The sequence below is a fragment of the Rhea americana genome, unplaced genomic scaffold (genome assembly GCF_003343005.1).
Source record: "Rhea americana isolate MKP2758 unplaced genomic scaffold, rheAme1 scaffold_25, whole genome shotgun sequence".
In the NCBI taxonomy this organism is placed as follows: Eukaryota; Metazoa; Chordata; class Aves; order Rheiformes; family Rheidae; genus Rhea; species Rhea americana.
The window spans coordinates 1,622,162-1,639,504 of record NW_028186368.1 but is presented as its reverse complement, the minus strand read 5'-3'; the positions used below and the strand labels follow the sequence as shown (position 1 = coordinate 1,639,504).

General features: G+C 36.9%; 1 protein-coding gene across 1 annotated transcript in view; it reads right to left on the bottom strand.

Annotated features, from left to right (window-relative positions):
- Positions 1-17,337, bottom strand: part of PDSS2 (decaprenyl diphosphate synthase subunit 2) — a 125,732-nt gene extending 108,395 nt beyond the window's left edge. Inside the window, exon 1 of the mRNA XM_085306912.1 lies at positions 17,176-17,337. Within this exon, the coding sequence (XP_085163038.1) occupies positions 17,176-17,273 (98 nt within the window). The 5' untranslated portion in view covers positions 17,274-17,337. The remainder of the gene's footprint in view (positions 1-17,175) is intronic.
- Positions 17,338-17,343: the final 6 nt, after the last annotated feature.

Sequence of the window (17,343 nt, the reverse complement as noted above, 5' to 3'; positions counted from 1 at the left end):
AAAAAAAAAAAAAAAGGAGCACAGAAATCCAACTCCTTTTCAACACTTTAATCAGCAAAGAGAAGTCTGCATCCAGAGCACTCAGACCATTAGCCCCAGGCAAGCAAGACCTCTGCATGGTATATCATCRTTATTTTGTGCTTTAAAAATCATGAGTAGGACATACACCCTTAAAACAGCATAGAATATTGTTACCTATAGATTACTTCTGCCTCAGTCCAAAAATGTGTTAGGAATACTTGCGCGCAAAGAGAAAAAAATAAAATAAAATCACGTTGGATATAACCTTTTTTATCTATGAAATAACCACCAGAAAAAAAGATTCTTAAATATCACAGGATGCTAATAAAAAAAAAATCTATTTATTAGGCATTATGAATTCCAACATTTTTCTGTGAAYGAAGATTTAACTATTCGGCATCCCAAACCACTACCACATTTCAATAGCAATATTTTTTAGTTATATCATGTTTGCAGCAACCAAAGTGATCCTACACCATTTACAGCAAAAAAATAAGCATTTTCCAAATTAACTGCAAGTAATGTCTGACTGGAGAACTTTACAATATTTTATGACAAAAAATTAAAGTGTTTGAGGTACCTCAGTTGCACTACTTCATGAATTAGTGCCAACCACTCGATTCCTAAAGTAACCAAGCACACAAAGAACTGACTTTCACAAAATGCAATTACCCATGAATTTTTTCATGAACAAAGGCATTAATTTTCCAGCTCTTGCATCATGGGATCCAGTGGCCACAGTCTAGGACACGTATTTGACCCCTCAGGGATGTCCCTGCATGGGGCAATGGAACGGCTGGGAAGCAGAGCGTACCGTGGGCGTCTTGATCTCTGACCTTGGGGTATCTCAGGGTGCCYTTTTCAGACTGCTTCTACTCACATTGTCTTTTTGGGAGCACTGTCTGTAGGGGTAACCAAGTCAGCTCTGGAACAAAGAGCTAGCACAAGGTTTGTAGRCTGGAAGATAAACCATGCTGATGCAGATATGCCACTTCCATGGTTTCTGAGCCCATATCCTTAAAGGGTGCTGCACATGTAAAGTTGCCATAATTTGCCCAGAAAGAAAAACAGAAAGAAAAGAAAAAAAAGAAAAAGAAGCCTTCTGACAGTCACACAGGCAGAATAAGGAACCCAAACTAGGCTAGCACCATAACATTGGTTATGGAATATTAAAAGCAAACAAAACACCCACACAGAGCATACCTGAACAAAAGGCATCTATCTTAGCATCTTGTCTTCAACAGCTACTAGAATGAATAAGCGCAGAAGATTATAACTACAGGACAAGGACCTTCTTCTCTACCATGGGCTGCAGAGGCACTGAAATATGGTATTTTGGAAGATTATCAGAAAATCAAAAACAGAAAAATTGGAAAAAGTAGTATGTGGGGAAGAAGATTTTGAAAATGAAGTCTCTCCCACAAATTACTATGAAGAGAGTATTTTCTTAAGGCAATTTCCTCTCCCGCTTGATTTTGCTGTTCAGCTAGTGTCTGAGATATTTTTTTGAAGTAATCAACACAATTAAAGATATAAAGATGAAAGCTTTTTTTGGGGAAAAAAGGTTTAATGACTAAGCTCTTTATCCTACTTTATTTTATGACTGCATCTTTTATCATAACTTAACACCCTACAAAATAAATTGCAGTTTGGCTGCAATATCCACACAAGGGAAATCACAATTTAGATTTGTCATTACTTCTTTTTCACAAATCAGTCTCAGGCTCCGTTTAAACATATGCCAAATATGACCTAGATTTGCCATATCTTGAACAAGTAATCATRCTCAAGAAGAGGAAAATAACCATAGATTCAATCCCCACAGTCATAAGTAACTGATAAAGTTACCATTTTATAACTGTATACAATTATATATGAAATATTTCAAGCAAAGGGAACACATGCTGAAATAAGGATTAACACAGATAACCTTCTCCCCTTATATTTTGCCCATCTTCTATAAAAATTTAATTTATGCAGTTATTAGTRCCTTAGTTTTACATTAGTTTTCTGCAATTCTCAACAACTTCCTAAAGTAAGCATCAATGGGTCTTAATCTCTTTCTTCCACAGCTAACAGGAAAAGATACATCTAGTGAAAACCAACTAATTGTCTAAGTTGCTACCTGAAATGCTGGGCATAGACCAGATATCAAAGCAAAACAGCAATCTTGTTTAATGGAGCAGCATACAACAGYCCGTTAGAGAATTCTGGAGCAAATATTATCTTTCTCTACCGCTAACATAGTAAAAAGTTCCTTAGGGAAGAGCTGAACTCACCTGTAACTTAGTTTAAAATTTAAGGATTTAAATCCCAAATAACTAATTAAAATAATTTAGATCTCTGAAGAAAGGATCATTTATCATTCCCGGAGGAGGAAAAGAATTTAAAGTTATTTTGATAAACATTTTGAGGTAATCTAATGCAAAATTCCATTTTGAAAAAAAAAATCAGGTATGGAACACAATAGGCTAACAATAACTCTTCCTCCTACCATAACCAGCCTGCAGATTTCTGCCCTTTGGGTCTCAATAATAAAGTTCAAAGTCCAGATCCAGTTTATTTAGCCCTCAAAGGAAAGGTTTTCCTATTTTTGATACAAACTGCAGAAATATCTCTAATTTACTTATAAAGACAAGGGTTAAAAGTGTATAACATTTGATCATCTGCTCTGTTGACTGATAACACTTTTGGAAGCAGAAACTAAGAAAGTTAACTTGCACATCAGCACTTCCCAAAGTGTGAGAGTTTGGKTTTTTTGGTTGTTGTTGATTTGGTTTTTGCTTGTTCGTTTTTTTTAAGCATACAAGTACGTTCTTTCAATAATTAGCACCACCATTCACWGGTTTCATGTTTGCAATATGTTCTATAGTACAGCAAGAGTCATTCCAGTCATTCCATGTACTTTTAAAGTACTAAGAGATGTCTTCAATTTTCTCCAATGTATTTTTTTGCTTTCTTAATAATTATATTCATAAGAAGGTCTTTTATTTGTCTGTCTCCAGACTTAATACRTGTCATTTACGAATCTTTAAAGCACAAAGATACTATTTTATACAACATCACAGAAACTTTTGCTTTCAAATTCCTTGGAAAAAACAGATTGAAAAATTTTTCATAAGCATTAATGACAATACSTGGTAAGCATTTAAAATTTAAATTATTTGTGAGCTCATAGCGCATTTCTTTACATTCACAAGACAGCATTTCTTCCTCTCAATATCATTCTGAATTTTCTATCCTTTTCAAGTCAGCTCACAGGATGCCCACTATGGTTCCTTGTCTACTACTTCATTTATCTTGGACAGAGAAAATCAGGACCCCAATGGTTTATCTGCAAATTTCTGAAGAAATGCTAGTACGCACATGCTTCCTAAAGCATTTAGTAAATATGACTTATTTACACAGGATTTCACCATAAAAGAACACAAAAACAGCTTTCAATATTTAATACCTACAAGCACAGCAGCATAGTCTGAATCTCTGCTAGGAGTCTGGGATGACATATTAATCCAGAATTGGTATTTCTGGAAAGTAAACCACACGACAATTACAACAGAGAAAAAAAAACAAAACAAAAACCAAAAACAATTAAGAATGATACTAAGTGTGAAGACTGTGTCAACTTCTGGTTGCAATTAACATTAAATTCTTAGCACTTCTCTGAAAAAAAAAAGAAAGAAAAGAAAAGAAACTTGGATAAATTCACTCTCAGGGAGACAATATATTTGAAAGAATACTGGAGTGAGAGCAAGACCTGTCAAAACTAGAATGAAAGACCTTAAATGAAAATATATTCAGGAGGAGCTGCTTGCACATGTTAATCTTACAAAGCAGAAGACCTGTGCCAGTATTRCAAGACAGAGCTCTCATTTCTAGGTCCACACTTCGAACCTAACCCAAACTTATGTTCCCAACAGTTCACATTCACCCAGCTATTAAACACACATTATGGTCTCAACCTGACTCTTTACAGTAGGTTTCGTCAGTGGCCTTAGCTGATACTAGAGTAAGAAGCTGTARACAGTGAGCCTGCTCCATCCTCCAACGTAACTCCTCAAAACCAGAATTCGCTGCATGGATTGGTAGCACTGGGACTTGCGTACGTCCACTGCGAATTCTACAGTCGTCCTGTGCAGTGCTGAAACTTCACACTGCAGGCTGGCATCTGTCAATAAWGTCATGCTCACGTCAGTAGAGAAACATCTCTTGAAGTTTCATTCACAACATTCTGACAAGCTCTGGCAAAAGAACCAAAGGATTCAAGTGAGCTCCTGAAGTCTAAGAAGTAGAACAGCAAATGAGAAAGTTAATATTCAGTTAGTATTGGAAGAAAAATTCAAAAGAAGAAAGCCCAACAGAACTTCAATTCTTTCACAGCGTCAAAAGGAACAAGGATAGCCAAAAAAATTTTTTTCCTCCCGCCACTCTTCTCTAGAAGGTATATCCTGTTAAGTCCTAATCTTTGTCTAACAAATAAATAAATAAATAGATCCACAGGCAGTAATATGAATCTCATGTCACAAACAAAAAGCAAGTCTATGTTTCTGCTGCTATAACATAGCACATAATATCCTTTTTTTCCCTCTGATGTCCTTTTTTTCTAATGTTATTTTGGAATTCAACTACTTTAAAACTTGGTTTCTGTAACACATGTTATGGCCATTATATGGATTAATTTCCTACTCTCCTACTGGCAAGACTATTTGTTTCAGTTTTATGAAGTTCATATTATGGACAAAAGACACACAAAATTAAAATTCCAATAGTAGAAACTCCTTTAATGTGTTCCATTCCTTCAAAAAATGCGTACTGGAACAAGGGTTTCCCCACCATTACCTTAAAGGCCTCTATATTTCCAGTTTCCTAATTCCTCTGAGTCTTATTTCTCATTATTCTCTTACTGCCAGATGAAATATGAATACATATGAGCATGATTTCCTGCAGATCCTGTCACTGACTCCCCATCTAAGCTTATGAACCAGAAAGGGTCAAAATCTTTTCTGTGGTGATAAAGCATGGAGTACATGCTAGTTACTTCCATCTCCAGTTGCTGGGGACCAAAAACAAATTATAAACTAATCTCTCATCCCTTTAGATTTCAACTTACCTTTATAATACAACACTGGTTTGAGGGAAGATGTGTTTTTCTGTAAGTTAACTTTTAATTACTGAAATATGTCATAGTCGATAGAATTAAACCTCTGAATGCAAATCTAAAGGAACAATCCAGATATAAACTTCATAATACAGCACTAAAATCACCAAAATTGCTTTTAAAATACATACACAGTACATTTTCACATATGCAAGCCACACCAAACTGAAAGTGGTTTGGAATCAGAGGCAGGAAGGTTACTGGGTTAAAAACTTCCTCCTGCACAATATAGGAAGTCACAAGCGTGCAACCTGCACTGGTATATCCTAGGAATTTCTATTTTGTAATCTATAACATGAAAACATGGTAGCTGTGTCAAATTCTGAGTCTCAAAGCTCAACGTTAACTTACTATGCACACATGCAACTTCAGCAGACAAAAAACCAAACCATCGGCAACCACAAACATGCATTCGATCATAATCATTTTTAAAATGTGTAAGAGAGATGGCTGTCTACTTGCAATCACAAAGTTCTCTCTTGTGTGCTTGATCTAACAAGTAATTAGTTTCCATTTAACAGAAAGTTCAAGTTGTTAAAAGCTTAAGTTTGATTAAGAGCAGTCTTACCAAATCAACTAACTATGGCGCTTCCACTGCTGGCTCAYCACTCAGATGACAACCAGACACAAAGCTTTCTGCCACGGATTATTACTCTCAAATTGCCTTAATCAGGACCACACATTTGTAAGATAGGTCTACACAAGCACAACCCGTTACAGACCTGAACCTATGTTATTCTGTGTTTGAAATATGGCTTTTAAAAGAGTGCAACATGTAAGATACTGCGGGGACCAGTGACAGCACATAGATGTACTAAATCCCTCAATTATAACTATTTTGCAGTGTGTCCTGAACCAACAATTAATGAAAACGATAGCTGTCATTCCATCTAGTCTGAAGTATGGGTGTTAAGACCTAGACAAGTATAATGAAAGTTGTTAGAGGGGATTTTTTTGAGGAATTTAAAATCTATGAGATGAATAATTTTGAGTACATTTAGTGACAGCTATCAAACCAATCAAAYCACATTTAAAGAAAGGATTAATTAACAAAGCAGGAAAATAATTTCTRCTTGATCTTAAAGAAACCTTTAAAAGAAGTAATTTTGAAAGGAATTAAGCAGGGAAGCTGCAGCGTTTGTTTGCCAGTGTTTTTCTTAAGTTACGAAAATAAAGCTGAATCTGTAGTTCCTAGGTATGACTTCTTTCTCTGGATGCAAAGGCAAAACGGAGAACAGACTAGCTCGCTTTTTGATCAAGTGAAACGAGATAGTAGTAAACACAGGATTACTGGTGGGTGTTTTTCTTCCCCTCCCTCCTCCCAAACACAATCCTCCAAGATGGAAGAGGAGCCATGGAGAAGAATCAACTACTACTATTCTGAAGAAAGGAAGTGAAGGAGCAATAAAGCAAAACTAACAAACAAACAACAAAACAAACAAACAAACAAAAACTCTACTTTTAAATTAAGTGGAAAAGAAGTGAGAAAGATGAATACAAAGGCTGGAGCCGCTGATGCCTGATTAAAGAGAAGGCAGTTGTAGCTCACCTGAAGAACTCCCAGCAGCCTAAACAGGTCTCAAAGCTTCTCAGTCAAGCCAGGTACTGAGGCAAATTTCTAAGCCTTATCTATCTCTGTAAGTAAAATCTAGCTAGTTTGTAGCATGTATCTGATAAGAGCTCATGTACAATGGATCTCACTAGCTTTCTGATATGATCAGTTTTTCTTTCCTTAAATGAGTCTTTCACATAGCAGGAGAGGAGGAAAGAAAAATAAACTAAAATAATTGTCAATGCCAGAAGAATTGGCAGGGACAATTCAAGGGCAGCAAAGCATTTGCTAGAGCTTTTAAACTTAATTTTTGRAATAGTCCTGATTTTTAAATTCTTGGTGACCCTTTAAAGTCTGTCAGGTTTGTCTCTAGCAGTAGTTCCTTTAGGRCAAGCATTGGAGACAGTCTGCCTACCCTGAGGGGAACTGAGACACTCAGAAGTGGGGTAAAGAAAAGATTATTAATAATTTAAGACAGTGGTCTGCCACCTCTAGGAGAGAGCAATAGCATAAGTATAGAAACATCTAGCTCCCTAGTTTATATTTGTTTTATTGTGAACCTTGTAAATCTATTCATGAAAATACAAATTCCTGTGGAGGACGCAGCGTTACACGCAGCTCTGGCGAGGGTTCCGGGAACGACCCCCCGCGAGAGCTCCCGCGCCTGCGAGCGCCTCCGAACGAGGAGAGGCGCCAACTGGCACGCACGTGGCGCGAACGGGAAAAGCCGGGAGGGAACGTCTCACACAGGAGAGAACACTTACTGCAAGCGACAAGGTCTAGACCTCAGCAACAATGAAAACCCTAAAAAAATCACTTTTACTGTTACCCATACATGACAAGAAAGTGAAGTTATCACAGCCAACAAGAATATTCACCGAGTGAAAACCAATTTCAATGACCCAAGCGTGAATTCTGCCTAYTCTGCATCATCAGCTCTCATTTCTGCTTTATATATAGGTAACTTTCTTGTCTGGGCTACAAAGGAATATTTTGAAACTATTTCCATTTATTCAGTACTCTTTTCCTGCTCAGAGCAAACATTGACATAGCAGCCATTCACTGGTACATTAAACTCGTTATTCAATAGTCACATGCATTACAAATCAATTGCACTTGAAAGCAGAAAAGAGCAGATGTGAACTTAAATAATTACATTTCAAGAAGATGCTTAAGCTACYGTGTGCATAAAGTAAAACTGCGTAAGCTGTAGGTGAGTTCACAAGATCAAGATCACAATCAGTCCACACTGACTATTTTTTTTTTTTTTTGATTTTAGGAAAATATTAATTGCAACCAAAGAAACTGGCTATTATTCATACAATGTATTCTCAAAACTGATTGGCACTTGGTCTGTTCATTATGCAGTTTCTTTTTTCACAGACATGAAACCTGAGCTTAAGAAATCCTGCAGTTTTTCATATCATCAGAATGTGTCGTACATAAAATTTTGCTGAAATCTTCAGACCTGCGAGAAATGAATTACTGTGTGATAAATTAGCACAGGGCAGACACTCAGGGAAACCCATGTTCTCTATCACTAAAAAAAAATAGAAATTTTCAGAATATCAGGATAGTATATCAGTTTTCTTTGCAAATTATTCTACTAGAATATCCCAAATAGCATCATCACCTGCTGAATACATTTCACTCATTTCACTGAGTACCCTACATATTGAAGCTACACACTCCCCATAAGCACAGAAATCTGGATTCGACACAACATTTTAATGAGAATCATAGCAAGAAAAAAAAAAAGTCATTCAAATGTAAGAGAATTTAATTTACAGCCTAGCTTTGTACATCCATGTTGCGGACTTGCTACTCAAACATACTTTGCTTATGGCAGCAAAATATCCAGCAAAATTGGGTATCATACCATACAATTAAACATGCTTTGCATGAATTCTTCTACACAAATACTATCAGTGAACAACAAGACAAGAACACAGAACTGGTACAGCTGAAAACTAGCTGTTTATTCATCAGTTCAGCCTCTCTCAACATTTGTAGCAAACTCACAATCATGATGAYGATTGCCCTTATTTCCCGAGCTTTGGTTTATTAATACAATACAAAATAAGAAGRGAATCTTTGTGAGTCAAAGTACCAAACTTAAGAGTCAGTCCTACTTACTTATTCCTTTGGGGATGCTTTCATAATTTCCACATGGCCTTACAAACAGAATCAAAATACAAGTATCACAAGATGTAAGCAATAGCATTCTTGCAATAAAACACAATACTCACACACACCAAGCACTCACATATGCTAGATGYGGCAAACAGAAAGGTCACTACAACTTCAACTGTTAACTCAACCTTGCTCAGAATATAACTGTAGATATGCTGGATTTGTCAGCCTACAGTCTCAATTTTGTTTTATAAACATATAAATGGATAACATGTTTTACCTTCAACAAACAAGATTTCYGAAACCAGTACTAGTGAAAATGTAATAGTTCATTAAAAAAACATATTACTGTTGTGCAAACATCCCCTAAATGCAAATTGTGAACCTCATGCATTAGCATACATGAGCCTAATGTCAGCTCTTCCAAAGAGCAGAAATACACACACGCTAGTACTCAAGAACTATATGAATTTCATGTTGCTATTAGGGAAAACTAATAAAAACATCCATGTAAAACTTATGTGGAAAGAGAAACGAAACTCAGAATTCGGGAAAAAGAACAAACAGCACATATTTATTTATCCCATTCCACCTTACTACAGTACAAAGGATGAGTGTGACATACAGAAATTGATTCTCTCTTGCCCTTAACTATACAACATAATACTAAATGGCTAACTGAAGAGCGTAGTGGAGGCCACAGAGGAAAATCACARAAGGAACCATGTATATGGACTGAAACTTCCTTCTATATGAACCTAAAAATGGTTTCATCCATATCTTCTACCGGCCAAGATTAGTTTTTCCATGAAAGCTCTTTGARAGTTTAACCAGCCAAAACACGTAAGAAACAGATTTCCTGGTGTCTAAGAATTGTTCTTTTGACAGCCTATATGGTAACACTCCCCTCAACCAGTACTAGCATTATAAGACAACTAAAATAATGAATGTTTTTGAAGTTAATACTCAAGTCTACTAAAACAGACTGAAAAGTACTCATAAAAAATAATTCAGCTTAGAGAGACTGACCTTTCCTTAAAGACAAAAGTTTCTTGATGGGGTGAGCCAGAACAAGAATTTAACTTCAGTGTTTCAACCAGAGCTCTCTTCAGAGAGCCTTTATTTCCATCAGCTATAGAGTGATTGGGGAAATACCCTTCCCAGGCTRAAGTTAACCAAGTTACTGTTGTATTGCAGTAATTTTGCAATTAGTATCAACATAACAAGTAGGACAAAATTTTCTGTGTTCTTGCAATCATTAAGGCTTTCTGCACAGGAGTCCTGCAGGTTACCCTTGGTGGCTTCCAGTGCTTCCAGGAAGTCCAACAGATCTCACCAGTAAGCACAGAAAGTTACACAACTGTTACCTCATAGGAAGTACATCACAGGCATCTTCGTACTACAAAAATATCTCTAGAAAGCGTTACAACTGGTTGTAAAATAATAAAACATAGTGAATATAAACTTGTTTTAACTTCTGATCCAGCAACAGCAGGCAACTGACTCCATGCCTCCAAGGTCGCTTACAGATTCAGCAATTCAGTAAAGCATAAAAGATTAAATTCAGTTTTACTGCTAGTGAGATGGCTAAAGGCAGAAGCTATAAACTGACCAGACACTTTGCTTGTCACTTGGAGGATCCAGCTGCCGGCTATTTTCAGGGAAGTTACCTCATTAGCCACCACGAAGTAAATAGACATCTTCATTTTTCTATCCCAGAAAATGATAGCTTACCATTTGAAACAAGTTGCTAAAAAGCTGCTAATTGTCAATCACAGCAGTTTTTATTATATATAAAAAAATACAGTGTTAAGGTCATCATCCTGTTAATACAAAATATAAATTGGCCTTAGCCATTCTACCAACACAAGGATGGAATCAATCCCTAGATCTACACTAAGTCAGCCAGTCAGCCACGCAGGAGGACAGATGACTCCCACGGCTCAAGCTACAAGATCTCTGTTACCAAAGTTAGCTGTTTCAAACTGATAGAGAAYAGAACTGTCAGGAATCCAATGTCATCAGAAGGAGAGCAAATTATCTCAGATATTTCCAGATATTAAGACAACAAGATCATAAAATAATACAAAACTGAAGTTATTATATAAGAATATACCACCCTGCAGACAGCAGTATTCTTCAATAAAACTGATGCATTTTATACTTCTTGAGGAACAAAGATAGATGGAACATGCACTTTTAATTAAAGAACATGAACTTTTAATTAATCTGATTTAAATTCACAGTGTCAATTTGCCTTAACAAGTGTCTTTAAATCCCCAAACCATCATCTTGTTCAATACTCCCTAAAACTCTCTATTAATAGTCTAATCAGGTGCAATTTAGTCTATAAATATTATATTAGAGCCTGATTCAGAAACTTAAAATTAAGTACGTTACATAACTAACCCCTTGCAGAAATTACCCTTCACCCTACAACTGTTTTTCAGTTTACTATTAGCTTYTGTACATCACAAATTACTATAATCTTTTAGTAAAAAGAAATGATGTAATCTTTTTTTCCCCATCTACTATATGAAACAATGTGAACTTAGGGGTGRGGAAAGTCAAAAAAATATTTTCTTTGCAAATCTGCATAACTGCAGGACACAAAAATGAGCTAGGTGATGATGAAAAAATTCACAATTTCTGTTATGTCACCTCATCCTCAGTTAGCCACCCTTTCCAACAGTAAAAACAAAAACAGCCTTAGCAATTTTAAAACAAAAGGCATACAAATTAACACACCAAAAAAAAARGGATGCATCTTCCTACCAATTTGATGTGTTGAAATGCTTTCAAATACGGGTTCAACAAACTCTTTGGGTGGAGAGCTGGAGGGGAGAATACGACAACATGGAAGTCTGCAAGTAGATTTAAGCTGCCACGGAAATGCAGTTAAAGGTGGCTGCTTCACATTACTTTTCAGCCACAGTAGAACAAGGCCRATCCCAAACGGCAGCCCCGGACTCCAGCCAGGTCAAGCCCCTGATGGAGTTTCACAAGCGTCCCTGTCACTGCATGGAGCGCGCAATGCCTCTTTCGGCGGTAACGCAGATTCAAGCTCCCTTAGCCCGAGCATGAAACTTTACCAGAAGCAACTCGCTGTGCTGCCCCTCTCCCCATACGTGCCCTCCCCCCCAGGAAATCCATCCCACCCGCCTGCACGCAGCCTTTGGGAATAACATCCTCTCCTCCCAAAGCGTTAAAACAGTTCACAGTACTACTGCTGGTATTACATTTAACTCGCCGTCTGGAATAGTACAATAAATATTTTTGAATCATTTAAAGGAAAACAAACAAAAAAGGGTTTTATTTAACCTTATACCCAGCCAGTGCAAGCGCTTCAGTGCTGATCTGACCTTACAGGCAAAAGAAAGAACTGGAAAATAGGTTTAGTGACAACATACAGCTGAACCATGCAGCACCTAGTTAGCTGGGAATACAACTGTTTAACCAGATCGCTGCCAGCTTCACAAGTTTAGCTGCCTAGTGATCTTCTAATACATGCAAAAAGCTCAAGTAGTACGGCAAATCAGAATTACAGCAACAACAGAAATAGAATAATACCAGATAAAAGTAACGAAAAGGATGAACTTGTCAAAATTCACATTCTATTAAACAGTGAGGGTAAATATTTTCCTCACTTTTAATAAGATGTTAAGCAAAAACTTGAAAAGCCTTAAGTCTGAAACAAAGACATGAAAARTCTGAAAAATGACTTTCAAGAAATTATGAAAAAGCTGCATGCATAGCACTACTACTTTCCTGTAAGTTTTACTTGATTTACAATCAACAACTACTCACACCTGATTTAGAGTCAAACCAATCCCCTTCATTTCATGTATTCTCCTAGCTGTAAAGTTCAACATTTAACATGTAAAAACAGTTGTGTTATCCTTACCTGAAATCTGTACAACGCTCTTAGAAAGCCTAAACAGTTTTTTTAGCCTCATTAGTGCAATAAACAAGTATTCATAACATTGGGTACAAAGGGCAACAATTCAATACTATATACTATATTTATAAATCACTTTTCACTATTTTTACTCAGTAAACAGATCATATTGGCTTGTGAGCTAACCTACATTTACACATACAGAYGGGAAAAAAGTTTTTAATGTTACAGAATGTTGTTGGACAGAAATTTGGACACAGCTGGGTTGACTGGATTGTTTGGTTTTTTTAAATGAAAACAAACTTTGAAATTACAAATTCTTTCAAATTAGACCTTAATTTTGAAGCAATTTGGCTTTGTTATTTTTTCTTTTTACTATTTAAAAAATTTTAACTAAAAAGCATACAATCTTCACGCTACTCTACATTTCACTTTATCTTCAGTGCAGCAGGCTGCAACAAAAATAAAACCTCTGGCCTATGAGGCTTTTTATTTCTGTAATAATACAGAAAAACTGTATCTTTGCCTATTTAAGGATTTATCACCACAAACAGTTCTGACAGAAAGAAAATACAATAATTCCCCCTATATACTAATGATAAAATGACTAGAACTAAATGGTATCCCATAATAGTTTTACACATACGAATGTTATATTTTTTTTAGTGGTATTATAAAAGTGATGCATTGGCCGTAACATTTACTGTTTACGATCTGCAGTAAGCTATACCCTTCTCAAGGGATATTAAATAATCAAGAAAATGTTATTCACACTATGTATTTGAAAAAGTAGATTGGTGTGCCAATTACTGATTCTTTACTATGTTATAAAGGATATTCGTCAGCCTAGAAAGGAGAGGAAGAGAGAACAAAGACTGGAGATTTATTTTCTTCCCAACTGAAAAGAAGGTTACACATTCATTTGTTGAAGAAATTTCCTTAAGTCCAACAAAGCCTGAAGAATGAAAAAAATGCAAATGTTTGCTGTAAGTATGTGCTGAAAACACTTCATTTCAGAGAAAGGAAAACGAAAGCTCTGAAGAATCACACAGTGAATCACGGGACTACAAATAAACAGATCCAGCAATAGTAAGATCACAATTCCATTTCCAGAGTATCCATTAAAGATGAATATGTTAATGATAGTGTTTGTTTAAAGTATTCTTTATTATTATTGCTTATGTGTCACTTTCTACTCAAAGATCACAATGATCTATGCAGGCTATAATGAAATAATGGTAATACCTCCAGAAACGCTACATTATTCACTTTACAGATAAGTAAATGCAAATACGAAAAATTAAGTGACTTGCCCCGATCACAGAGCCAAAAGCCTAGGTGTGAATATAATCCAGATACCCCAGCTTCCAGTGATCTGTCTACCACTACACGTTAGCCTTTCTAAAGTGAGATTTAACCTTTTCTCACATTTCACCTTCTTCCTAAAAAGTCTGGTGAAGCTTACACAAAGAACGTTCACCTCATGCAACTGACTCTCTTGAGAAAAATAAAACCTTAAAAAACATCACCCTTACTGCACGTATTACAGAACACCAAAATCTCTAGTTGTAAGGGTCAGCCAAGAGCTTCAGCCCACGCAGGTCCTGTGCAAAGGCAGCAATACCTCACAGAATAAAAGCTGCTGGCCAGACACAGACTAGGTAGGAGGTATTATGGTAGCACATCCATCCTAAAAGCAAGGACATCTGATGCAGTTCTGATTCATGGCAGGCACAGGAGCTGCCACCATCACATCCAAACAGCGGGAAGAAATGGATAAGATCATCAGAGAAATGTATACTGTCCCAACAGCTGTTCCTCTACATCCTGTCTCACAGAGACATTTCTCTTTAAGCCTTCTTCTYTAAGGCTCCCAGCACAGGCTCTGTGCTGGAATAGCCTAGTGACCCAAAACTCAGCAAAAGGTTAAAAATGCAGATCAGTATTCCTATCACACCAAAGGCTTTCAACCCGGTGGCAGTTACATCCCTCGTTATTCCCACTCAGAATCTATTTTGCACAGACAAACATGGATACACTAAGAATCTCTTAACTGTCTAAAGAAGATTTCAAGGACTAGCAAAGTATATAGATGGGAAAGTAGATCAAAAGCAAAGGAAAATACTGATGACAAAAAGACATCAGTCAAAAAGGTTAAAGAAAACGGATATAGATTGGACAGGACAGCAAGCAATCATAAGCTGATCATCACAACTTATAAAATATAACTTCAAAAATAAATGAATAGGACCTTGAGAAAGGCAACATGGGCAATTAACCAATTTTACAGCAGAGATGTTTTCAGATGTTCCCCAAAATAGAAAAAACTACGTATTTAAGTACTTAATAGATACGCACTCACAATGCACTCACAATCTGAAGATTAGAGTTTGACCGACCTACAAATCTCTTAAAACATTTTCAAAAATTACCAAAGGGATATTTTAGATACTCTTTATATATTTTGCCTGAACACAARATAGGAAATCTATGTCAGTATATAAGCATGGGTAAAAATACACAGATTTAAAACATGTATCTAGTATTAAAAAAATCAAATCTGTCTTCTAAACAGCTATGCTAACTCAGAACATAGGTCTCAGATCCACAACTAAAGATTAATCACATTTACAGTCAAATACACAACACATTTCAAGAAATTAAGAAATAACCAAATCAAAACTGGTATCATTATCATACCATAAAACATGTTAAGGTACGATTTCCGCATTGCTATCAGTTGACTGAAACTTGTCAACAGGAAATGAACTCTTCGTATAATATAAAGACCTAGGCCATCAAAATGAATTTGCAGCAAAGCTTTTAGAAGTACCAGTGAAGCCAAATAAGAACATCATAAACAAAGGCACAGGATTCAGTTTTTATCTCAGTAAATAATTTTGTTTCCACATGATACATCAGGTTAATACAATGCTTTGAAACATATATGAAGTATACAACAAAAATATATTTTTTTACTTCATATATGTTCCAAAGTACTATGCGCATGTATATGTGTGTCTATATATACATTATATATATATTTACATACACACACACATTATATATGTATGTGGATTCAATCCTGCTGACACCTTTCTATTCTTACTGGTGCTYTTCAAGCAACATGCTTTTAAGTCTTGAAGTGGCCTACCTGGATCGCTTAAAAAAGGAGCATCATAGCTCTATCCTCAAACCTGAATCCATCTCCAAAAATACTGTTTTTAAACTTAACTCACAAATAAACAAGCAGCCTATACCTTTAACAGACTGTTTAAAACTAACAATGAAGTCCCACACCAATGTTGTGGGTCTCCATGATAAAACCTCTACAGCTGTAATGGAAGCCCAAATATATTGCACTTAGGTTCTCCTACTCTCTGTGTTCCATCCACCAATTTTAACAATGGATCCAAAGGCAGAAACACTTTTTCTTAAAAAAGCTTTTCTAAGCTTATCGTAATATTGCACCTTATATTTATAAACAATTCAGCAAAATCCCTGCTGCTAGCATTTTTTCAAGTCAGTTATTTCCCACTTCTATTAACAAGTTGACTTTTTTCTGCCAGAAGAGTGTACCAAAGTCCAATATCTAAATCCCCTCCTCCTCCCAAAAAGAACATTTGTTTTAACAAGCTATATTTGTCTCCCATACTCCTTTTGTTCAAATCAAGGCTACCAGATTTACATGGAGCTTGAAAAACAAATCTTATTTTTATAACACTGCACCATTATTGTAGAGTTGCCAAGGAGTACTACACAGTTGCAGTTTTTATTCTTTAAAAGAAAAGCAGAGCATTTGTTCTGAACAAATGTTAGGTTTTGCCTTACACCTGTTCAAAAATGCTGTGTACACTAAACTTGAGTTCTATTAACCTTTTTGAACTTCGGTTATAGCAAACAATGTTGCATATTAAAAAAAAAAAAAAAAAAAAACAAAAAAAAAAAAAAAACAAGCCAACAATCCGTCGCCTTTGGAAAATTTCACTTAAGAAAAAAAAATAACTTTAAGCTTCAAGTATTTTGTTGTTTAAAGAAACGTGCTATTGATCAGTTCTTTTACAACTAAGGAAAACACTGCCTAACAATCCCAACTTCTGCCTGTTGGCAGGAACGCAAATCTTCCACCAGCTCGCCTTACAAACGAGCGGCTTATCTGCTCACCAACCTAAAAAAGCCTCCACACCGCCCGAAGACTAGCCCGCCGCTCCCAGCGGCGCGGTGCCGAACAGGCGGCGTTTCCGCGGCCTCTCACTCACAGGACGCACGCCTGCGCCTTCCGAACTGACTCGGTTCGCCGGTCCCGTCTCCCCCCCCGGTTCTCCCCCCGCGGAAGGGGTTCCCCGCGCCACCGGCCCCCGCGCCGGGCCGCGGGGCTGTGCCGAGCCGGGCGCCCCCCGGCCGGCCGCTTACCGGGCGGTGTCGAGCAGCGGGTGCTTGGTGCCCACCAGCTTGCGGACCTGCATGGCGATGTTGCTCAGCTCGTCGCTTAGCAGGCACCGCAGGCTCATGAAGGACGTCGGGTAGCCCACGATCTTCTCGGCCTCCGACACCACCTGGCTCCAGGGCGCCGCTGCCGCC